Source organism: Trematomus bernacchii, unplaced genomic scaffold (genome assembly GCF_902827165.1).
Source record: "Trematomus bernacchii unplaced genomic scaffold, fTreBer1.1, whole genome shotgun sequence".
Lineage (NCBI taxonomy): Eukaryota > Metazoa > Chordata > Actinopteri > Perciformes > Nototheniidae > Trematomus > Trematomus bernacchii.
Window position 1 is genome coordinate 2099971 of NW_022987605.1, and position 26158 is coordinate 2126128.

The 26158-nt window shown below is 41.6% G+C and overlaps 1 protein-coding gene across 2 annotated transcripts; it reads right to left on the minus strand.

The window, feature by feature from the left end:
* Window positions 1-3174: 3174 nt before the first annotated feature.
* On the minus strand, window positions 3175-26113 carry men1 (multiple endocrine neoplasia I). Of its 2 annotated transcripts, none has more exons than XM_034130918.1 (10): window positions 25954-26113; window positions 22065-22546; window positions 21379-21587; window positions 18660-18788; window positions 16796-16836; window positions 16580-16667; window positions 16128-16264; window positions 6318-6462; window positions 5257-5430; window positions 3175-4434 (listed from the first exon to the last, which is right to left on the minus strand). In XM_034130918.1, the coding sequence occupies exons 2-10, from the start codon at window positions 22498-22500 to the stop codon at window positions 3922-3924; spliced, it is 1872 nt and encodes a 623-aa protein (XP_033986809.1). In that variant the 5' UTR covers window positions 22501-22546; window positions 25954-26113; the 3' UTR covers window positions 3175-3921. The 2 variants fall into 2 exon arrangements, with proteins under 2 accessions (XP_033986809.1, XP_033986810.1); XM_034130919.1 differs by having other exon boundaries at window positions 3922-4434; window positions 25966-26082.
* Between the last annotated feature and the right edge of the window lie 45 nt (window positions 26114-26158).

Sequence of the window (26158 nt, forward strand, 5' to 3'; positions counted from 1 at the left end):
CACGCATGAGCAAAGACTCCACACTGTAAAAAATACAAATGGATGACATCAGTGAGCTAGTGTCAGTCTTTAAGCCTCTGGCAATGCTATTTTCTGCCAAAAATAAAAATAAAAATGTCGGAGTGATAAAACAAACATATTCTTGTTAATTGAAAACCATACCCTACTTTAACATTGTTTTCCATTTTTGAGTCATAGTTTTAACTTTTGTTGAGAATTTTGACTTAAAGGTCCCATGTCATGGCCATTTCTACTGATCATAATTCCATTGTTGAGGTCTACTAGAATAGATTTACATTGTGCAATTTTCCAAACTCACATTGGTTTCTCATACAGCATCTCTGTATAGTATGTGTATTCACTCTCTGTCCTAAACGGCTTGTTGGAGCCCACCCCTCCCTATGAGCCCAGTGTGCTCTGATTGGTCAGCTCGCCCACTCTGTTCTGATGAGTCCACCACCGTTACAGCGGAACATCAGTGATTATGTGTTACAATGGCGTTAGCAACCAGAAAATGACACCAGCAATGACAAACAGATGAGAATGCTGCGTGGGGTCTGGGTGCCGTGTTGGCGGGACGTTGCGGGGCTTGCTACTGGAGCGGACAGTGTGAGCTGGCTTGCTGCGGGGGATCTGCGAGACAGCGAGACACAGCAAAACCCAGCCTGAACCCAGCCCGAGCACACACACACACCTGCAGCCTGGCTGTGAGTCTGCGTTTGTGCTCAGAACGAGCCCAGGCCGAGCCCAGGCCGAGCCCCGCCGCGTCTCGCCGTCTCAGGCTGAGTTCAGGCTGAGTTCAGGCTGAGACGTTACGTCACTATAGCCTACCCAATACGTCACTGTACTTACTACACTATAAGAAGAAAACAATGGAAAAATAAAAATCTCCAAAGAGGCGTTCTGGGGGCAGCATAGACAGGTATTTTCTGTGTAAAGGCCCGGACACACCAATCTGACAACAAAGAACTGACACAGATGGACCCCCGACTGTTGCGTCGCCTCCTGTCTCTGCGTTTTGGCCATGTGTCGCACTGGAACACACCGCAAAGACTTCAGCCGACGGCCAAGAAGCACGTACGAACTGCGCATGCGTGAGTGGCAATAACTCTCCTTACCAGCAGGCGGCGGTAGTGTGTATTCGTCATTCAAAAGAGGCAACAACCGGAAGACAGACTGCGTGATAGCCGAGAGAAAAAGAACAGACTGCGTGATATAAACAAACAAAAAATAGCGTGTGCGTTCCATTTTCACTCTACAGCGAGAAGCTCATGGGGCTTTCCCGAACCTGTGTCGAGAGCTGGAGTTAAAGGAAATCTCAGATTTGCCTTAATAGTTTGTTTGGGTCCCTCACTTCCGTTTCGCTTCTCATGCACTGATTCGCTAGCTGAACAGCCAATCAGAGTGATTTATTTTGCCGACTGCCAATTCAACACGTTTGAATTGTGCCATGAATTACACATATGTTTGTCAATCTTAAAAAATTATTTCCATGTCAAAAAAGTCACAGTTTGTCGTAAAACTGTTGAAATATAAGACAACAAAATACAAAATACGCAACTAGAAAGACTACAAATCCCAGAGTCGCGTAAGTGAGCACGTTAGTTAGCATTACAGCCTTAGCCTTGTCATTTTTATGAGCCTTAACATGAAGTAACATTAAGTAACCCAAAATGTAAAACAGTAAGAGCAGTAGTCATATTTCGTGAACCCTTTGAAGAGTACTGTCACACCGGTGTGATCATTCTATAATACACCGTTTAAGCCCGGATGCACCCAGGGGAGACATGCTAACGCTAACGCTACATTAGCATCGGCGATCTTTTTCTACTTCATGCTATCTGCACAAATGGTTAACATTGAACATTAAAAAGATCAGGCAGTTCAGGGAGAATCGAAGGAAGGCAGGCAGGCAGCTTTGCATGACATTCTTCTGGAAGTGTTTCATTGTGGTGATAGTGATTTTTTGGCAAGACTGTAGTGACGGCCATCTTGGTGACGTGTGTTGTGCGAGACCAGAGATGTAGTTCATAGAGCGGTTTCACACAAAAAAAGTGTTACTTCGCAGTTTTACGGTAACACATTTTTTTTTTTACTTGCAAAATTATCTTTTAAATTGACAAACATCGTATGTGTAATTCGTGGCACAATTCAAACGGGATCGAAAGATAGCTTTTCTCTCGTCATTTGACTTCAATACATAATTTTTCCAAAATAAGGTCCCATGGAGGTCCACCGGAAAGGGAGGGACTTCGCCTCTCTATCGTGTGAGATCAAAAAAGTGTTGTTTTCTAAAAAATATTGACGCAGTATGGCATGATGTTGACATTAAAAGTCGACATTTTGATCTATTAATCAAAATATTTTGAAGTCAACATTTCAAATTAGCTCAATATGTGGATTTTTCACATACTTTGACTTGTTAGGTCAGAACAATTACTTTATTTATGATAATTGTGTTCTAGTAAATGGCTACTAGAGTAGCAAGGTCAAATGATTGACTTTGTATTTCAATTAAATATAGAATAACATCACACATTTTGACTTTGTAGTTATTTATTCAAAAAGTAACTTTTTATCTCGTAATTTTAACTTGGTAACATTTATTTATTTGTGTTGGAAATGTGCTCACTTTATACTTTTAGTTTTGAAACTTATCACATCCATTTTACACATTATAAATCTGTTCTGTGACTTGGATAATAAATAAACAAGTGTATTGTGTGCATATTGATTTTTGACCAAATGAAACTGTAATATTTGCAGGCCTATTGACCTGAGCCTGAACCAGGTTAATCCATGGATGTATTAAAATAACAATGTCAGGCAATCACTGCTAAACTATGACATGAATAGTTTTACTTTGAGTTTTCCCCCCCTTCTTGCATCCAATTTGTCCAATGAAAGCCCAATCCAATCATGTATACTCTTATTTTCTTAAGAATGGCAGGTAATAGATCATTTTTTGATTTCGTGAGACCAAATGAGCAAATATTCTCTGGAGAGATGAACCACTGCTTTTTGACTGAATGAAGCAAAGACATACTACCTCCCACTGCAGAAAAGGTTACAAAAAACCTGTTCGAGATTTTTTACAGTGTAGAGCCTCTTATAGCTCAGTCAACTGTGACCATGTGTTCTTCTTATATATCTAATACACCTCCTCAGATCGCATTACGTTTTATTTTAGTTCTTTATTACTTGCAGATACAAAAACAACAACAACCACAAGTCCTCAAGCATATAGGATGTAGCAGGGTCACCTAATGTGGCTCCTTCTGAACAGTGCATGGTCTTCCTGGTCTTCTCTAATCATTAGAAAAAGGCCTCGCTTAGCTATTCTCAAAACTAAAGGCCACCTACTTTAGAAAGAACAAAGGCAAAGTAAGGCAACAAAGAGCAAGAAAGAAGCTGTCGATAAAGCAGAAGTGGACAATGTTACACAGTAACTATCCTAAATAAATCAATCACTTCCAAGGCTTCAGTCATGGACAGGTTCCTAATGGTACAAGTTGATATTTACACGCCTGTGTGTTGTATTCTAGTCACCCTCCTTACTTTGGCTTCAAAACATCTGCATGTAAGTTAATGATCATTTCATAGTAAGTGCGCAATTGGCTGCCAATCAAAACACAAACTAAGGATGATTGTAAGGAGTGCTTACAATCTATCAAACAAGGCAGAATTTGTTTTTCTGGTCCTAGTAAAATAAAAACAGAATGAAATGTTCACGTCATCAGTTCAAACCTGATATGTGACGCTTAACTCGTGTGCAAGTCAAATATATTGCTGAAAGCGATTGACTGAACTGGACCTCTGGATGAAAACACTGGTAAAAAGTCTCACAAACAAAAGTGAGGTTTATCGGCTGTCTGTTCACAGTTTGTCCTACAGAGTCTCCTCCTCCAACAATCAGCATGTCTAGAGAGACTTGCGCTGGCGCTTCATGAAGGACATGGAGTAGTCCCCGGTGGGGGTGCTCTTCTGCCTCTTCATCTGGACCTGGGACTGGGCGGTGAGCTGCAGCTTGATGGCGCTGGAGTTCACCTTGGCCGCACACAGCAGCCCCTTCATCCCCTTCATCTTCTCACTCTGGAAGGTGACCACAGGCATGGGGGGAGAGGGGGAGGAGGGCGAAGAGTCCGGGCTGGGGGGTTTTCCTTCTGCGTCTACGCCCCGAAGGCCCTGGGAGGAGCGGCGGCGGCCCCCTCCGTCTCCTACCTTCTTGGGCTGGGCTGCTGGGGGTGTTTGTGTTATTAGCTGGCTGGAGGGGGAGGTGGGGGGGGCAGCAGAAGGGCTGGAGCCCTGCTCATCCAGCTTGGACTCCCTCCTGGGGCCCCGCCTGCGGCCCTCCCGGGGGTCGTCGCTGGACATGTCGTCGTCATCATTCTGGGGCTCAGGCTCCTTAGTGATGATCGTCACTCTCTGACGCACCTTTGGGATCAGAGCAAACATTTCAGATATAAGATATGGACACATGCTGTTCATAACCTACAGCATTCATCCGTTTGCATCATTATTTATTACTACAATAAACAGTATTTTATATTTGACTGTACAGTATTTAAATGTCACATTCTGTTCTTGCTTATCTTCTGTTCTATTTGACATGTATGTAATAAACTTAATTGATATAGCACCTTCAGTGCAAGATGCAGCCCAACGTGCTTATAGACAAGATTCATAGAAATAACAATGAGTAATAAAGAGTGAGGAACATAACAAAAAACAAGTTATAAAAAAAGAAAACTGAAAGTTAGATCACAAAACCATAAAACAATAAAAGATGAACAGGGATACCACTAAAAGTACCCCAAATTCAAAAGATAGGTCTTTAAATTGACTTTTGAAACTTCCAGTAGAGTTTGTTGTTCTAAGATCCAATGGGAGGCTGTTCCAGTTATGGGCCATGAAAACAGAGAAAGAAGCCTCACCAGATTTCTTGTGAAATACTTGAGGTACTTCTCCTGGACAGACTCCTGTGTATACTTGGTCAATTACAACATTCCCTGCAATATTTTGCTTATTGTATTTTATTTGACATGTATATAGTTCACCTCATCTGCATTACTCGCACATTGGTTTTGCAACATAATCTTGCACTATTTTATTTCTACTCTGTTTTATGTCATATATATATTATGTTGCATTGTTGGAGGAGCCTGGGATCTACACTGTAGCTACTCTGCGTATATGAAAATAAAGCCTTTGAATCTTTGAATATTGAACTTCAAAGCGATGAGCAGGGTTCCTCACCTGAGATTCAAAGCGGCTCAGAGACTGGACCAGGTAGGTGGCCCAGCCCACATGGAGGACCGGCGTGGGGCTGCCCTCCTCCCATTTGCAGATGCCATCGTAGAAACACAGCAGGTGGGCAAAGCATTCTGGGTCCTGAAGTGCAGAGAAAGCGGCTGCCTGCTTTGGCTGATCCTGAAATCAGAGTAATAACTGTTAGTTATACAGAACACGTTATACAGGATGTGTCACTCAGCACCCATCTTCTCCTGGTGTCAACATGTGATCTTAATGAAACGGAAAAATGTATTGCATTTGAATTTTGACATCAGCCATAACAAATGTTTTGTGTTGCGGACATGTTGACTATGTTTTATATCAAGGACTCTCAAATTGGGGTCCACAGCAATCTGCCATGGGGGACTGTAAAAGGTTGTAAGACTTACTGGTTTAAATTATAGATAGATAGAATTACAACATTTCTTAAACATTTAATAAAATAAACATTAAAAGCTAATATATATATTCTCAGTAGAACGTACATATGATCAGGAGAGTATCTAAGAATACACACTACAAAATATACAGAATAAATTAGAATACTCTCTAATAGACCAAGGACAGAAACATAAACACAGTGTACTAAATACATAAATAAAATGGTGCATAGTAGCTTTAAATTAAAAGTAAAATATATCCTGTGAGGTAGTGTAAATAGGCTACATTATGTATGTACAGTATGTGCACATTTTCCCTTATAATTATGATATTTTTGTTCAGAAAAACATTTCAGTTATCAAAAAATATTTTTAAATGGTTGTATTTTAAATGTGAATGACTTTCTATTCTAGTTCTGTCATTTGACATACCGTAACCAGAGTCAAGATTGTATTTAGCCTTAGTGATGCAGAAATCTCCATTATGCAAACACTACCTATGCTAGGCTGCAAATATCATTATCCAGATCATATGCTAATCTGAGATGGAGGGGTCTTAATCTCAGTTTTTCTCAAGTGAAAACAGACCAGATCAGACATTTTGATCTTCTAGATTGCAGCTTTTGTCTGTGGGGGAATACTTGCCTTGTCAGCTCCGTCTCCCCCCTCTCCCCCTTCCCCGGTGCTCTCTGCAGCAGAAGATGTCTCCTTCAGCAGGGTGGGGATAACGTCATTGGCGATGTCAAAGAACTCCTTGTAGATCTCCTCGTCTTCACGGAAATAGTTATACCTGCGAGAGTGGGTGAGAGGAAATGGATTTTTAAAATAACAACAGGAAGTCAGAATATATCCTGTGAGATCAGACTGAGAATCAGACCATGTGATGTGATTGACCTGTAACAGGGCACACTTCAAAAAAGGAAAAACAGTTAAAACTAAATACGTGAAATTGGTCAACTATACTTGGTCAATATATATATATATATATATATATATATATACCAAGACAATGGTAGGGGAAACACTGTATACGCTTTACAGCATACATTATGAATGTACAGTGCTTATATTCCTTCACAGAACTAAAGAATGCTTTTAAAAAAAGGTTTAATGAGATGATGATCAAAGCTGAATTATATAACATAAAAAGGCCCACAAGCTGAAAACTCAACCCCGGCAGGGGGGTCTGGGGGAATTCTCCCCCAGGAGATTCTTAAAAATACTAAAATATAAACTACGCATTCTGGTACACTCTGAGAAGAAAATAAATAAATCTATTACTACCCGACATATTAATAATATTTGATGCCATTGTTTGTTTTTCACTTTGTTCTGACAGCTTGCTGCTCCTCACAGAGAGAAGAGTAAAGAGGAGAGAGTCTGTGTGAATGACTTTACAAATTGTGGGTAAGGGTAGATAGCTCCCATTGTTCTGTGACCTGTCAATCATCAAACCGGGGGTCATATTTCATTATGTGTTCATTTGTATCTGAAGTTGTACCCATGGATGCATAAAGAATAGTTCTACCGCAAAGTTATTCTCCGTGGGGACTTCCGGCAACAATCTTGATTCTGATCTGAAGTTTTCAAAACCGTTTATGGTCTCCGGTACTTCCAGTCCAACGCCGACTGCATGCACAGCGTTAGAAAATCAGGCCTTCAAAATAAAAGTTAGACTTTTTCCCCCAAAAAACAAACAAACCTCGAACCTCGAAACGGGACCCACCAGTTGAGAACCACTGATTTAGAGGATATAGTTAACAGAGGAAAAATACATCTTTCATTTTCTTTCTCTTCTATTTAGTCATCAATAATGATGTGTTAATGTTCTATATCTCACCCATTTTTCCCATCTATCATCAAAGATAAAAACATGATTTCTAATTCATAGATATTTATTTTACAAAATCGTTAATCTTTTACTCAACTTCTTGCTTTTTGTTTTAGCTACTATTATTACTAGAAATAAGTAATAATCTTTATTATGATTTGATCTGGTGTTTTCTTTACAAAAGGGTTTTTATTAAGAGACAGTTCTTTTATAGATATTTCCCCCGATGCAACTAAACGCTTTACATGACCAAAATATTAAATGATAGTTCGCCTTCGCTCATTTTTAAGTTACATTTTCTTTTTACTTATCTAAAATATTGATTTATAATAGTCAACGTTTATTAAACAGGTTGATTATTTAACGCATTTCAACAGTGCAGACAAGTGAACTTTGAGCATATTTGACCTACAAAGAATCCACTGTTTTTGACACACTGTGTCCCAAGTGAAGAACAATGGGGAGCAGGAAGAAGGAAGCTGAAGTATGGGGGGGGAATGTGTGATGGGTCACTGGAGTTATTTTTAGCCGCGGCTCATGAACAGTGTGTCAAAAGGGAGGAGAGGTTGGATGCTTCCTGTCTCACCACACCCTCTCTGGGATTCTGCCTGCTGGGAGTGACAGAGTGAGAACCACAAGAGTGCTCAATCTGAACCAGAGTGAGAACCACAAGAGTGCTCAATCTGAACCAGTGAGAACCACAAGAGTGCACAATCTGAACCACAAGAGTGCACAATCTGAACCAGAGTGAGAACCACGAGAGTGCTCAATCTGAACCAGTGAGAACCACAAGAGTGCACAATCTGAACCACAAGAGTGCACAATCTGAACCAGAGTGAGAACCACAAGAGTGCACAATCTGAACCAGAGTGAGAACCACAAGAGTGCACAATCTGAACCAGAGTGAGAACCACAAGAGTGCACAATCTGAACCAGAGTGAGAACCACAAGAGTGCTCAATCTGAACCAGAGTGAGAACCACAAGAGTGCTTAATCTGAACCAGTGAGAACCACAAGAGTGCTCAATCTGAACCAGAGTGAGAACCACAAGAGTGCACAATCTGAACCAGAGTGAGAACCACAAGAGTGCTCAATCTGAACCAGAGTGAGAACCACAAGAGTGCTTAATCTGAACCAGTGAGAACCACAAGAGTGCTCAATCTGAACCAGTGAGAAGAACAAGAGTGCTTAATCTGAACCAGTGAGAACCACAAGAGTGCTCAATCTGAACCAGTGAGAACCACAAGAGTGCTTAATCTGAACCAGTGAGAACCACAAGAGTGCTTAATCTGAACCAGAGTGAGAACCACAAGAGGGCACAATCTGAACCAGAGTGAGAACCACAAGAGTGCACAATCTGAACCAGAGTGAGAACCACAAGAGTGCTCAATCTGAACCAGTGAGAACCACAAGAGTGCACAATCTGAACCACAAGAGTGCACAATCTGAACCAGAGTGAGAACCACGAGAGTGCTCAATCTGAACCAGTGAGAACCACAAGAGTGCTCAATCTGAACCAGAGTGAGAACCACAAGAGTGCACAATCTGAACCAGAGTGAGAACCACAAGAGTGCACAATCTGAACCAGAGTGAGAACCACGAGAGTGCTCAATCTGAACCAGTGAGAACCACAAGAGTGCTCAATCTGAACCAGTGAGAACCACAAGAGTGCTCAATCTGAACCAGAGTGAGAACCACAAGAGTGCACAATCTGAACCAGAGTGAGAACCACAAGAGTGCACAATCTGAACCAGAGTGAGAACCACAAGAGTGCACAATCTGAACCAGAGTGAGAACCACGAGAGTGCTCAATTTGAACCAGTGAGAACCACAAGAGTGCTCAATCTGAACCAGAGTGAGAACCACAAGAGTGCTCAATCTGAACCAGAGTGAGAACCACAAGAGTGCTTAATCTGAACCAGTGAGAACCACAAGAGTGCTCAATCTGAACCAGTGAGAACCACAAGAGTGCTTAATCTGAACCAGTAAGAACCACAAGAGTGCTCAATCTGAACCAGTGAGAACCACAAGAGTGCTCAATCTGAACCAGTGAGAACCACAAGAGTGCTTAATCTGAACCAGTGAGAACCACAAGAGTGCTTAATCTGAACCAGTGAGAACCACAAGAGTGCACAATCTGAACCAGTGAGAACCACAAGAGTGCTTAATCTGAACCAGAGTGAGAACCACAAGAGTGCTCAATCTGAACCAGAGTGAGAACCACAAGAGTGCTCAATCTGAACCAGTGAGAACCACAAGAGTGCTCAATCTGAACCAGTGAGAACCACAAGAGTGCTCAATCTGAACCAGAGTGAGAACCACAAGAGTGCACAATCTGAACCAGAGTGAGAACCACAAGAGTGCACAATCTGAACCAGAGTGAGAACCACAAGAGTGCACAATCTGAACCAGAGTGAGAACCACGAGAGTGCTCAATTTGAACCAGTGAGAACCACAAGAGTGCTCAATCTGAACCAGAGTGAGAACCACAAGAGTGCTCAATCTGAACCAGAGTGAGAACCACAAGAGTGCACAATCTGAACCAGAGTGAGAACCACAAGAGTGCACAATCTGAACCAGAGTGAGAACCACAAGAGTGCACAATCTGAACCAGAGTGAGAACCACAAGAGTGCACAATCTGAACCAGAGTGAGAACCACGAGAGTGCTCAATCTGAACCAGTGAGAACCACAAGAGTGCTCAATCTGAACCAGTGAGAACCACAAGAGTGCTTAATCTGAACCAGTGAGAACCACAAGAGTGCTTAATCTGAACCAGTGAGAACCACAAGAGTGCACAATCTGAACCAGTGAGAACCACAAGAGTGCTTAATCTGAACCAGAGTGAGAACCACAAGAGTGCACAATCTGAACCAGAGTGAGAACCACGAGAGTGCTCAATCTGAACCAGTGAGAACCACAAGAGTGCTCAATCTGAACCAGTGAGAACCACAAGAGTGCTCAATCTGAACCAGAGTGAGAACCACAAGAGTGCACAATCTGAACCAGAGTGAGAACCACAAGAGTGCACAATCTGAACCAGAGTGAGAACCACAAGAGTGCACAATCTGAACCAGAGTGAGAACCACGAGAGTGCTCAATTTGAACCAGTGAGAACCACAAGAGTGCTCAATCTGAACCAGAGTGAGAACCACAAGAGTGCTCAATCTGAACCAGAGTGAGAACCACAAGAGTGCACAATCTGAACCAGAGTGAGAACCACAAGAGTGCACAATCTGAACCAGAGTGAGAACCACAAGAGTGCACAATCTGAACCAGAGTGAGAACCACGAGAGTGCTCAATTTGAACCAGTGAGAACCACAAGAGTGCTCAATCTGAACCAGAGTGAGAACCACAAGAGTGCTCAATCTGAACCAGAGTGAGAACCACAAGAGTGCTTAATCTGAACCAGTGAGAACCACAAGAGTGCTCAATCTGAACCAGTGAGAACCACAAGAGTGCTTAATCTGAACCAGTAAGAACCACAAGAGTGCTCAATCTGAACCAGTGAGAACCACAAGAGTGCTCAATCTGAACCAGTGAGAACCACAAGAGTGCTTAATCTGAACCAGTGAGAACCACAAGAGTGCTTAATCTGAACCAGTGAGAACCACAAGAGTGCACCATCTGAACCAGTGAGAACCACAAGAGTGCTTAATCTGAACCAGTGAGAACCACAAGAGTGCTTAATCTGAACCAGTGAGAACCACAAGAGTGCTTAATCTGAACCAGTGAGAACCACAAGAGTGCACAATCTGAACCAGTGAGAACCACAAGAGTGCACAATCTAAACCAGTGAGAACCACAAGAGTGCACAATCTGAACCAGTGAGAACCACAAGAGTGCTTAATCTGAACCAGTGAGAACCACAAGAGTGCACAATCTGAACCAGTGAGAACCACAAGAGTGCACAATCTGAACCAGTGAGAACCACAAGAGTGCACAATCTGAACCAGTGAGAACCACAAGAGTGCACAATCTGAACCAGTGAGAACCACAAGAGTGCACAATCTGAACCAGTGAGAACCACAAGAGTGCACAATCTGAACCAGAGCTCAAACTCATCCCTCACATCACCTAGTTTTGGGAGGAGATGGCTGATAAATGCATTTTTTCCTTTATTTATTTAGTTTCAAGAAGTAATATCCCATCAAGAGGCAAAAAGCTATGCATTGAATGCCACCTTGTGTTCAACTGATGAAACTACAACTAAAGAGGCAGTGCTGATGGATGGCGACCTTATTATCATTTGCAACAATATAGCCCTGCTGTAAACATCAGCATTTCAAACAGATTGCTTAATTCCCCTTTCACAATAAAAGTAGGATAACAACTACATTCAAATTCACCAAATTTTAAAACAAACAATGCCATAAATCTCTCCTCTTTGAAAGTATATTTAGGTGCCCGACCAGATGCACATAAACAGCATCTTGTATTCAGTATGCAATGTTCAAAACAACAGATAGAGCCAGAAATCTAGGTGTAGTCATGGACTCTGACCTGAGTTTCAACAGTCACATTAAAACAGTTACTAAATCAGCCTACTATCACCTAAAGAACATTTCTAGGATTAAAAGACTAATGTCACAGCAGGATTTGGAAAAACTTGTCCATGCTTTTATCTTCTAAATAAAACACTAAGAAAGTGGATCACATCACTCCTGTTCTGAAGTCTTTACACTGGCTTCCTGTTTGTCAAAGAATAGATTTCAAAATATTGTTGCTGGTTTATAAAGCTTTGAATGGTTTAGGCCCAAAATACATGTCTGACCTACTGCTAAATGATGAACCATCCAGAACTCTCAGGTCTTCTGGGACTGGTCAGCTTTCTGTCCTCAGAGTCAGAACTAAACATGGAGAAGCAGCGTTCAGTTATTATGCTCCAAATATCTGGAACAAACTCCCAGAAACCTGCAGGTCCGCTGCAACTCTTACTACTTTTAAATCCAGGCTGAAGACTTTTCTTTTTGCCGCTGCTTTTTAATTGAACTATTCAGTGTTTCCCCCAGGATGGAGTCATAGCAGCGGTGCTAAGGCACGTGGGCCCAGCATGTGAGCGCGTGGAATTTTTTAGTGTGTGCACGTGCGAAGTGCGCCCCGCCAATTTGTTTCTATGTGTCTGCCAGCACAAGAAAGGCTCTTGAGGCCTAGCACCAGGGCCGGTTCTAGCCGATTTGCTGCCCTAGGCGAGATTTTATATATAAAGAATAAATGAAAAATTTCTACAAAAGACAAATGCACTACAAAAACAGAAACTTATTGACATAGGTAATATACGTCAAAATGGCTTCAAATGTATTCAGTATTGTATGAACATGTTTGAATTGGGGGGTGGACGTCACATCCTCTAGGGGGGTCCGGGGGTCTGCCCCCCCGGGAAGATTTTTTTGAACATTTTAAAGTAAAATGCTTCAATCTGGTGCACTTTGAGCACACATTACTAGAGACCTGATCTAGTGGGTACAACTCTAAAACACCGATCTGAAAAAGATCGGTTTACATTTTAATAATCAAATAAGTATATGAACATAACCAATAACCTACCATAGCCAATAACAAATAAATGTAACTTATTTTATTTTTGTTGTTCATTCATATCTTATTTTTAAGACTTTAAAGGATATTTTTGGTTTACTGTCCTATAGTATACATTGGAATGATTTCAAACCTGTTTTTATTTATCCTAATAATTATAAAGGAGTGCCTTGGAAATATGTGTTTACATAATTTGTAAACACATATTTGTTTGAGACCCACTGAGATAACTTAGACTAAAATGAACTATCTAAACACTCAGAGAGTCCTTTACCTCACTGAGCCTCTCAGTCTGACAGGAGAGCTCTCCTCCACCCTGGTTGTAGAAACATCTACTTCTTATATCCGTTAGCGCAGCTAGCACCAGATTCTAATAACAACAGCGCCGGTGCTCTCTCTCTCTCTCTCACGCTCGCACTTTGGCTGTGAGCTGCGGGCGCCTGATAAGCCAACATCCCCCACTTTCATCACTTACAGCGCCCATCATACAGGGCAAATGAAAAGTGTAACCGGGGTGAAAAGGGTGTTACATTTACTTAATTATGAATGTTGTTACATCAAGGCCGAAAATTAGGATGAGCGCCAACGGTCAAAAAGGTTTTTTCCCCTCCCAGAGCTACCAGCGCAGCGCCCCCCAGATCTGGCGCCCTATGCCAAAAATCGGCCCTGCCTAGTACATACAGTGGCAATGTCTCAAGATTTAGCAAACATACACCTTTATTGAACATACAGTAACACAAATACAAATCCACATAACAAACAATCAAAAATGAAAAATGGTCGACACTTATTATTTTTTTTAAAGTTAACATTTTTTATTTTTTTTGGGTACCTGGCTGGCGCCCCCTAGCAGCGGCGCGCATATTTCAGCAGCGGCGCTGCGCCGCCACTATTTGTATATAGGGGAAACACTGCTATTCATATCTTAAACTGCACTGTAACTTGTATTATCTTTGCTTTTATATGAGTGTTTTTAGATATCATTTTATGATATGTTTCTTAATGTCTTTCATTTTTGTAAAGCACTTTGAATTGCCTTGTGTTGAAATGTGCTATATAAATAAACTTGTCTTGCCTTGCCTTACAGGAGGAATATTGTGTTATTATCTGTTTTGTTGTCTTAGGAAACTGCTATTTTAACATTGATAGAATCATGATGATCATGTTTTATCATGCTTTCATTAAGAATTCTGCCTTTTTCGTTATTCCGGTTTGTACTAGTTGTTTTTAGATGTGACGGAGCATAGAGATTGTTCGGTTGTCCATGTTGTTTTGGAACGTGTCACAACATATCCCTCGTCTTTTATCTGCAAACCAGATCTACCTACTATCAGGGTTCATACACTTTTTCACCAATGATTTTCAATGACTTTTCCATGACCTTTACCTCATTTTCCATGACCAAAACAAATGACTCTTTCTCAGCGGTACCACTGAAAATGGTTTATTTTAACATGGAACAGGAAAATAAGGTCTGCATATGAAACATGTTGTGCCTATCTAAAACAAATCAAGTAGTAGGCTTACCAGCTTCTACACGCTAAAGCAACTGTAGTCAGGGATGCAAACTCATCAGGTATGAAAAAGGTCACAAGGATCCGAGCCCCCCGACCCCACCCCACGGAATATCGGCTTTAAAATTAGGAATAACAGAGGATTGTAGCAGTCAGAACAACTAAAGCAGCAGTGTTCATAATAACAGAAACGCTAAAGAGTCACATCTAATAGAAATGTATAAAAGCATTTATTTTAATTGCTTAGTCTTTCTATCTTTATAGCCAGCGGTGTAAAGTAACCAAGTTCATAAACTCAAGTACTATACTTGGGTACAATTTTGAGATACTTGTACTTTACTTAAGTATTTCAATGTTTTGCTACTTTGTACTTTGACTCCACTACAGTTCAGAGGTAAATGGTGTACTTTTACTCCACTACATGTATTTAATACCTTTAGTTACTTTACAGATGTGGATGAATGATGTGAAATCTAATCAAGTGTTAAATCAGACTTTAGTTCCACCTGGAGTAAATCCACAAGCTACCCTGCAGTATACAAAGTCATTCAAACTAGCTGCACCTTTACCAGCTTTGAGAACACTTTCATGATCAATCATTATAAAACACATCATATGTATTATTCTGAAATGGACCAATCTGCACAATGACTACTTTTACTGTCGCTACTTTAAGTACATTTTTTGATGATAATACTTTTGTACTTTTACTTGGGTAACAATTTGATTGCAGGACTTTTACTGTAACAGAGTATTCCTACACTCTGGTACTTCTACTTTAACTCGTACAAGATCTGTGTACATCTACTTTTACTCTAGTACAAGATCTGAGTACTTCTACTTTTACTCTAGTACAATATCTATAGGCTACTTATACGACCTCTGTTTATAGCCTATGAAAAAAACTATTAGAAAACGAAGGCTAAAGCTAACGTTAGCAGATAGTGACAATGTATGCTAGCTAGCTAGCTCAACGATTCCTTAAATAATATTGCGACAGAAAAACTTTTCAGTGCACATCACGCTCTGCCGCTCCGACAGGGAGCTCTGCTCTGAATACCTGAACCGTTCTAACAGCTGTTCACCAGCGGTCCAGTCTGTGCCACAGTGACTCCGCACAGTTACTGTTAACGAACGCACCGTAGGTAATGTAGCTGCTGAAGTTAGACCCTCATCCCGGAGCAGCAGAGTTCAGCCGACAGGCAGGAAGACTCGAGCACACAGCTCGCGCTTCATATATAAAAAAAATAACACCATGCGCGTCATGATGGCAGATTATTTTGGCGATTAGATCAAATGTAAATTATATTTGACGCAACTTTAGTTACATTTCCATGACTTTTCCAAAACTTTGGGAAAAATATTGTTTTCCATAACTTTTCCAGGGCCTGGAATTTGCATTTTGAATTTCCATGACTCTTCCAGGTTTTTAATGACCGTACGAACCCTGTACCATACAAAGAAATTACCTGAATCTTCACAGATTGTAAATTTGACCTCACATCATCATTTGAGCAAGACGCCTATTCATTCTCAGAATTAACCTGGAGTGTATAAGCAGTGGTGACTCACTCTTGCATAACCTGCGCTGCCTCGGACCAGCACTTCAGAGCCTCCCGCACATCCCGGTGTCTGTAGTGGAAGCCAGCCAGGTACATGTAGGGGTAGATGTGCTCGTTGTTGTAGAACTTCTGAGCCGAGCCGACAGCCTGAGAGAGGGAGAGCCCACAAACACAGGAGGAATCACACATCCTGATCTCTGAAGATGGACAATACTCTCTCAATTCTTAGTCATATTTGTGTCAAGTAAAAGCGGAAAAGTATGATGATATTTTTGCATTTATCTTTGAAGGAAACCATTTGAAACCCCATAGTAGTTGGTGATCAGATTTAGTTACTGAGAAGTGGAGCCGACTATCACATGTAGATGTTTTCTAAATGTATAGCTCAACATTTTGGGATGCATTGGAGCCTAAAAAACATTTCCTCACATCCTACAAGGCGTCCTTGTTTTTCTTATTTACCTTGAGGTGGATTTGCAGGGGGCTCTCCTTGTCTGGGATTGGCTCCTGATCTTCAAGGTCTGCCAGAGTGCCCATGGCCATAGGATACCTGGACCACCGACAGGAAAAGGAGGGGGGTGTGGAATTTAGCAAGTTTACACATCGACTCTTCACAGTGTGTAGAAACTGTTAGACTTCAGAGACATTTTGTTCCTGACTAACTTCCCAAACTCTCACCTGTCCAGGTCGCCTCGATCGTACAGCAACCATAAGAGTTTCTGTGTTCAGGGAGAAAGAAAAATAAAGAAATCAGTAAGAGCAACAGAAGTGGTTCATGAAAAAAAGATCTAACAAGTTAGTGAAGGGCAAATAGTGGCCCCTCTATTTACCTGTCCCAGGCCTTCATTAGAAACAGGCTTTACACGACTTGTTTTTATAGAATATGTTAGCATAGTCTAGCTTTTTGTTTTTTATGTTGTTTGTCTAAATAGGGAATATTTATTAGGGGTGAAATATATATCCTTTTTTTTTTGTATGTAATGTTATTAAAGGAAACCTATCATGCTATATTTAAATGATATATTGTAGGGCCATACCTATATAAGGTATATTTATACATTTCTGTTTTCGAAATACCAAACAGATCATGCATTTTAGCCATGCCTCATTTCGCTCTATGTGCTGTTTGCTGTCTACCTGTCTGATTCTGCTGACCACGCCCCCCTGCAGGAGAGGGGAAGACGTGCTCTGATCAGCTGCTGGGCTGTCAGAAGAGGGGGAGAAAAAGAGATCTCCGTCCTCCGTGTTTTATTATATAGAGTCGTTATTCATTTGTTTTAAAGCTCAATAAATAACAAATTGAAGACCTTTGACCGGCACTTTTCTAATTTTGTCCGGAAGATTTAAACTTTAACGGACATCTTGACCGGCGAAAGAAACTGAAACTGAAACTCTGCCGCACGGTCCCCTCGTTCCTTGGAAGAGGCAGAGAGGTGGGTGTTTGTCATCTGCTGGTGGACTAACCGGAGAGAATTACAGTGCTTGCCTCGACGGGGAGGGATTGCATTGAATTAAAGCAGCGGGAGCAAACGCTTGCCTCGGGGAGGGAGAAAGAAAGCCACAGCGGAGAATAAACAGAAGGGTAACCATGGTAACTATGGGCGGGAAGTCTTCTTCGCTGCTTTTGTGGCAGACTACAGCGCCACTTACAGGCCTGGCATATGTACTACAGCGTCTCCAGCGCTTTCGAGCGGCAATGGCCGGCCGTGGCCCAACCCCACATTCCCCTGATAGGTGGAGAGTTGGCCCAATAGCCGTAGCGCCACTTCTGTGACGTCAGTGAAGTGTTCAAATCTGGATCAGTTTTTATCAGATCCGTTGCAGCCCCTTTTTTAGAGATTTGGGTATGGAGGAAAATAGAGAGGGTTGTGTTTTCTGACACTTGGTGAGTTCCCTGGAACACCGGGGACACATATTCATGTATAAAAGACGTACAAAAGTGCATTTTGCATGATAGGTCCCCTTTAAACCCCTACCCATTAAGTATAAATACAATTATACAACAACATTTGACGTGATACGAGTATGATGGAATTAGTGCTATGGAAATGTGCCCTATCCTGAATTCTCTAGGACAAATATTCAGAGTTTATGTCTAAATCCAGGTGTTACAGCTGCATGTTTTTATTATTTCTGAAAAAGCCTTAATTCTGATTAGGGATAACATTTTCCAAACTATACATAATTGAAATTGAGGAATACATAAACATTGAAAATGTAAGATGGCCTGCCGAGATACATTTTATATTGGAATCACTTCACATAAAAAGGTTTAAGAAGAATATGGAAAAGGACAGCCAAACTAAGTTGTTCAAAAGAATTACTACTCAAATGGTCTAATTCAGTATTCTCAAAGAGAAAATAATGGAAATTTCAATTCCTTCATTCCAAGAAGCCAATTCTACAATTTTGGTTGGCTCTCTGATATTAAGGTCACCGCTTCCTCCAGCATCTACTGTGAAAGTGAGAATTGCGGTGTGTTCAGGGAGATTAAAAGAGCAGATATGCATCACCCCACTGCACAGTGCGAGGTGTGTTTCACCTGTTGGAGCTGCAGGAGCTCGGAGCTGTCCGTGTGGAGGTCCAGGGACGGGTTGATGGCACAGACCATGAAGGCCACCTCCATGTTCCTGTCACATTTCATGTAGGAGCCCTTCAGATACAGCCAGCTCTGAGGGGACACACACAGAAGGTTACAGAAAGTTAGTCAGAAATACATTTGTATTACTCGTCTTAATGTTTAAATTTTACCTTTCTTGTATAAATCTATGGGGGGCTACATTCCTCTTTATTTTGATAGCTTAAAGTGGACCCATCATGCTATATTTGAACAATATATTGTAGGGCCATACCTATATAAATATAGTTTTTTTTTCAAAATACCAAACAGATCCTGCATTTTAGCCATGCCTCATTTCGCTCCATTTGCTCTTTCCAGCCCTGTTTTTGCAGGGGGCTGATTCTGTGAGCTGCAGCGGACCACGCCCCCCTGCAGGAGAGGGCTCTGATCAGCTGCTGGGCTGTCAGAAGAGGGGGAGAAAAAGAGATCTCCGTCCTCCGTGTTTTATTATATTATTATATAGAGTCGTTATTCATTTGTTTTACAGCTCAATAAATAACAAAGAAGACCTTTGACCGGCTCTTTTCTAATTTTGTCCGGAAGATTTCAACTTTAACGGACATCTTGACCGGCGAAAAAAAACCTAACTGAAACTCTGCCGCACGGTCCCCTCGTTCCTTGGAAGAGGCGGGTGTTTGTCATCTGCTGGTGGACTAACCGGAGAGAATTACAGTGCTTGCCTCGACGGGGAGGGATTGCATTGAATTACAGCAGCAGGAGCAAACGCTTGCCTCGGGGAGGGAGGAAAAAAAGCCACAGCGGAGAATAAACAGAAGGGCAACCATGGCAACCATGCGTGGGAAGTCTTCTTCGCTGCTTTTGTGGCAGACTACAGCGCCACTTATGGCGCGTTTCCACTACAGCGCGGAGCATGGTTTAAGAGGGCTGTGACGTCAGCGGCCCGTCTTTGGTTGCGTTTCCACTTGGCCTAGTACCGGCCGGCGGGTCCTAATTCACAGTTTTTCTGGCCTCATAAAATCGTGGTTCTAGGGCCAGAGACAACGAGGTTGAGTCGGGCTGAGTATGCTAAACTAGAGAGAGCATCGCTGGCAAGGGGGCTACAACTACAACAAGATGGACATATTTGACCGTGATTTAATTGTAATACACGTTTCAAAATGATGCCGAAGTAACAACATACTGAAACCGGTTAGTAAAAACCATGAATTAATGCTTTGTCAAGTCTGCAGACAGACGGCAGGCGAAAAACCTTTTAAAATGCGTGTTTTCTAAATGGAGATTGGCTAAGCTAACGCAGTATATGCTCCGACCGTCCACACTCACAACAACGGCCTATACAGACATAAATAAAGCAGCGACTGTATTCACCATGACACAGGCAGTCTGTGGTTTGTACTTGTTTAACTTTTGTCTAGTTTCTGAACATATATGAGGAGCTGTGAGCTCTGAGTGCTAACAGCTAACGGCTGTGTTGTTTTTCTGGGGTCCTCTGAAGATCACGTCACGGCTCCGCCTACACTGCGTTACTATAGATACTGCCCCAGTTCCTAAACTGTAATGGAAATGCGCCATAAAGTGAGCCAGTCCTAACGAGGCCCAGCCATACCGAGCGGGGCCGAGCGAGGCCGTGTAGTGGAAACGCGCCATTACAGGCCTGGCATATGTACTACAGCGTCTCCAGCGCTTTCGAGCGGCAATGGCCGGCCGTGGCCCAACCCCACATTCCCCTGATAAGTGGAGAGTTGGCCCAATAGCCGTAGCGCCACCGTCCTGACGTCAGTGAAATGTTCAAATCTGGATCAGTTTTTATCAGATCCGTTGCAGCCCCGTTTTTAGAGATTTGGGTATGGAGGAAAATAGAGAGGGTTGTGTTTTCTGACACTTGGTGAGTTCCCTGGAACACCGGGGACACATATTCATGTATAAAAGACGTACAAAAGTGCATTTTGCATGATAGGTCCCCTTTAAATAAAAAGGAGCAAAAATAATTCCGATGGGACATTAAATTATCAACTTCTCATTCACTTCCTGTTAAAAAAAAAAAACTGATCTGCTACACTGACTGATTACATTACCAAGCGGTTCAAAAATGAGTCACATTGCCTGGGCTTAGACATTAGATAGTTTTGGTGACATAAAACTGAGTCATCAGTGCTAAATACAGCCACTGGGGGAAATTCAAATCAAGTTACTGTAAGCACATACACATACACATTTTACTGAAAATGATGTCATAAACGATCATTTCTTGTTTCATAAGGAATATATATAATAATTACTAGGTGAATTCTGGAATTGAACTTGCTTTGGGATTTTCTTTAACACTTGTGTCGTCTTCCTATCAACTTTTGTCCTTCGGGTTTGAGTATTCATAAAGCATATAGTATAAATAATGACCTGTGTTTCTGAGTTAAAAAAGGAAATAATGTTGAATGATCTTACAAAATTGCCCCCAAAAGAATGAACATGCTATACATTTGAATAAAACCAAAAACCAAATGAAAGTGATAATTATTATTATTAATTTTTTTAAACATAGAATACAAGTGAACATGTATTTTTTCTGGCACTCGCATAAAATAAACCTTTATCCTGAGATGAAAATATTTGGGTCAAATTTGACTCGAAGGAAGGTTAAATGTTTCATCATTATCAGGTAAGAGACAATGATAGACCTCACCTTCTCACTGACTCCTGCTGTGACTGTTTGTCCTCGTCGGTCCTCGTTACCCTTCCCGTGCCAGGTCACCTCGGCCGTTTCTTCCCCGTTTTTGCTAAAAATGACCCAGGCGTGGTCCTCAGACAGCGCCAGGTGGACGTCCTTTAGACCCAGAACCTGGCAGGCTGCCACCACTGCGAAGGCCACACCGGAGCTGTCCAGTTTGGTACCTGTTTCAATAAAAAAAAAAATTATTTTAAGCCTTTAAAAACATCTTCATAAAACAAATGTTTAAGTAATACTTAAGAAGTCATGTCACCAATGTGCAATAATGTAAAAAACTAAAACAAAGACTACAACACCACTGTTGTGCAATAACACTTATGTGCAATATGTACCTAGTTAAAATTATAATAATTACTCTTAGCTTTACAATCTTAATATATAACAATAATCTGTAAGTAACTCAATATATAATTTTACCTCTGTTATCTAGCTTCTACCAGATAACAATTCTACATGTTACATTTTAATTTCAAAAATACTGCTACTACTTTTTTACCGAATGTGTATATTTTGAATTGGAATAATTTGAAACATTATGTGCATGCCTTTTACCTAATAATGTTTTATTTTTGACTCCATCTTCACTTTGGCTGTAACAATGTACATTTCCCTCATGTGTGAATTCTGATTCTGATTCCCACCTGTGATGAGACTGAAGAGAGACTGGATGTGGGCCCGGTCTTTGAAGTAAGAACGACTTAGACTGTTCCAGATCACATCCGACACTTTCTTTACCAGTTCCCTGCTGGACCCTGAACCCGTCCTCCGGTACTGGGAGAGGTCCACCGCTCCACGGATCTGGGCCGTGAAGCGCTCGTACAGTGCAGAGATCATGCCCAGCTCCACAGTGGGGAAGCAGGAGTTGGGACAGTCCGCCTCCAGTGGTTCAAACCGGACCCCTGGCACGTTGATGGGGACGACCCGGTTCACAGCTAGGAAATGCTCGACAAATCCCAGGACCAGGGAAAGAAGGGCGAGGTCTGGCTCTGGCTTGTGGAGCTCAGACTCAAACAGCTGAACCACGCCATCGATGCCCCGCAGGGGGAAGTGCTTCTTCTGGGTTGAGTGCAAACCCATGATGTTCCAAAGTCAGTCCACTCGGATGCTCTCCTCACCTGCAGAACTGAATATGACACAGCTGTTAGTTCAACTCCAGCTCAGCACTGGTCATGGTAGTTTTTAAGCAAACATTAGTCAAATAGTGCATTTATTGGGGACTATTTTCAGTTGTGGCTTAAACCACATTGAGTTTGTATTTGCTGTGTATGTGGGATTGAGTCCAAATAATTAATAGTATGTGCTTTCATGGTAATAAAGGGCCATGTCACACAGTTTAACAGTGTGGCTTATTGATGTGTTAAAAACAGGGCCGGTTTTTGGCATAGGCGACATAGGCGGTCGTCTAGGGTGCCAGATCTGGGCGCTGCGCTGGTAGCTCTGGGAGGGAAAAAAACGTTTTGGACCGTTGGTGCTCATCCTAATTTTTGGCCTTGATGCAACAACATTCATAATTAAGTAAATGTAACACCCGTTTCACCCCGATTACACTTTTCATTTGCCCTGTACGATGGGCGCTGTAAGTGATGAAAATGGGGGATGTTGGCTTATCAGGCGCCCGCAGCTCACAGCCAAAGTGCAGTGAGCGTGGGAGCGAGCGAGGGAGAGAGGGTGCACCAGTACCGGAGCTGTTGTTATTAGCTGGTGAGAGGCTCAGTGAGGTAGATAGTTCACTTTAGTCTAAGTTATCTCAGTGGGTCTCAAACGTTTTGATCACAATTATGTAAACACATATTTCCAAGGCACTCCTTTATAAATATTGGGATAAACAGGTTTGAAATCATTCCAATGTATACTATCGGACAGTAAACCAAAAATATCATTTAAAACTGGAGAGATAAAAAAATATGCATAAATAAATAAATGTTAACTGGTAAAATAAGATATGAATAAACAACAAAAATAAAATAACTTAAATGTATTTGTTATTGGCTATGGTAGATTATTGGTTATGTTCACATACTTATTTGATTATTAAAATGTAAACCGATCTTTTTCATATGGGTGTTTTAGAGTTGTACCCCCTAGATCAGAGGCCTGTACTACGAAGCTGGTTCAACCTAACCTGGATATGTTTGAGTTAGCCGGTTGGCCCAATCCAAAACATACGCGCTCTCGCTAAACTGTACTACGACGCTGGTTATCAAGTGGATCGCTCAAGCCAGCCGTGTCCTATCTAGTTAGGTGCGCGTTCACATGAAAGGGGTGGTATTTGGAGCATTCGACCAATCACAAACATGGACAAGCGTACTGACAGCGCAGCGTCATACTTCCTGAATGAAAAGTGAACTTTAATATTAGACATATGAAGAAGTTAAACTTTAAACATCCATGACTTAAACACTTTATCCAGGATAAAAGCCACATAGCTGCACCTGCAAGGTGAATACAGCTGGTAAAAGAAAAAGCGTTTGAATGCGTACATTAACAGGTTTATGATATCACTGCCCCGTCCAAGACACGAGTGGATCTGACTTTAATTACATTTGACTCAAGTGTTTCGTCAACTTAATGTGTTGCTTAAAACAATACTTCTGCATACAGTATGTGACACTGTGAGTGTTGCACGGCCAGATACGGCTCAAGAAGCTGACTCAGATAAGGAAATATATGATACATTATGATGTGATATGATATGAATGATAATGGGACACATCGACGTCTGCACTCACAGTGCCGCGGACTGTACTTAATGTTACTCTGATCCGGTTACTTATGTTGTGGCAGATATTTAAGTAAGCTTTCTTAACGCTAATGTTATAATAGTCAGATTGCTCTGAAGATGGGAGGGGATATTCTATTAATTTTCACATTCACAGTCAGTTGATTTTTGCCGGCCGTCTTTCCTGCAACGGCAGTTTTTCTGTATTTCCTCTATCCTGTAATATGACTTGATAGCTTTAAACTATGCACACGGAGCTCTGATTGGTCAGCAGGCGGTGCTTTCACTGAGTTGATCTCTTAGCCTGCAACCTAACCTGCCCCGGAGGAGGTTAGCCGCTCAGCATAAGTTACCATGGAGATCTAGCCCGTTTAAAAGAGAACCAGCGTCGTAGGACCGGAAAGCCCGAGTTTTCCCTGAAGTTAGCCGGCTAAGCGAAAATCCAGCTTCTGGTCTCTAGTAATTGTGCGCTCAAAGTTTACCAGGTTGAAGCATTTCACTTTAACATTTTCAAAAAATTCTTCCCGGGGGGGCATACCCCCGGACCCCCCTAGAGGATGTGATGTCCATCCCCCAATTCAAACATGTTCATACAATACTGAATACATTTGAAGCCTTTTTGATGTATATTACCTATGTCAATACGTTTCTGTTTGTAGTGTATTTGTCTTTTGTAGAAATGTTTCATTTATATAGCCTATTCTATTGTGTATTCCTTGGATACTCTAATGATTTGTATCTTTTCTACTGTAAAATCTCGCCTAGGGCAGCAAATTGGCTAGAACCGGCCCGGGTTAAAAATAATAGTTTTTTGACAACAATGGTGTTCTATGGTACAGAGGAACAGGCTAAATACAGGTAATTCAATACTTACATTTCAGACTTTCTATGCAACTGTTGCTTTGCCAGTTATTACTTATAATACTATAACATGTATTCTTAGGAATACGTTAAAAATGCACAAAAGGCTGAAAATACACTACCACAGATCTATAAAAAGGCAATATTGCTGTACAAAATGTAAAAGCCTATTAGTATTTATCAATTATGTTGTCATATCTTATATGAATCTACTATGAACCCTTATCTGCATTTATACACATGCTGTTAATAATGCGAGCAATAATTATGATAATAACAATGTGTTTCTACCTGCTGCAGACACAGAGCTAGACACTGACCCGGGGATGAGCAGCTTTGGTTGCATAATGCTGGTTACATCAACGCAGCTAACATGGGCTATATGGCGCTTTGGTGGGCGGGGCACTCCTACTGCTACAGATGTAGCCACATTCAATTCAAAGCTACAAAAGGATGCTCTTCTACGTTCTTTCTTCCGATTAATGCTTCGAAAGGTCCACGCATGACCAGAAACGCAGTAGTACTGCAGTATTTACTACCGACCAGGAATACTCTGTTACCGATAGATTCATTCATTTGCAAGCCGGGTGTACTGATCCAGGCTAACTAGCTAACTAACTAAGTTAAGTAAACGTTAGCTAACCATTTATGCTTGCTACTACTGTTAGTTTGCTGAATGAATTTCTTGTAAGATAAAGTACACAAATGTACCAAACCAGAAAGCGGGCCACACACTGTGACAAACAGCTCAGGAGCAGCTGGATGAATGACGGCTGTTGTCAGAAGCTGCTAACAAGCTAACGAGCTGCTAGTTAGCTAAACTCACCACTTTTGGATAACGCGTATCGCCTAGGACTCTAGCGAAATACATCATCACAACCTGCCGCAATACTGACTTGCTCTAAACTCTCAGTAACTGATAAATAAACCATGTGTAGGAGATAACATACCCGTATTCTCACCGCCTCATCCACATGTTTTTGTTTGTGTCCCCCTTCTTTTGCCGCGCAGTTCAGTCTGCCTGAAATTCACTTGCAGTGTGTTGCCAGTCTCTACGTTTGCGTAACGGAGTAGATCTTATAACAATATGGCGGACGCTGCCAATCGCGGTCGAACGCTGATAGACCCATCCCTATGGTTGTAGATCTTAAGCAC

Coding starts and splice junctions, on each gene's coding strand:
- men1 (XM_034130918.1), bottom strand. CDS start 22,500: ATGGGTTTGCACTCAACCCAGAAGAAGCACTTCCCCCTGCGGGGCATC. Junction 21,588..22,064: donor TCTCTTCAGTCTCATCACAG/GTGGGAATCAGA, acceptor TTATTGAAACAG/GTACCAAACTGGACAGCTCC. Junction 16,265..16,579: donor CCCTGCAAATCCACCTCAAG/GTAAATAAGAAA, acceptor TCCCTCTCTCAG/GCTGTCGGCTCGGCTCAGAA.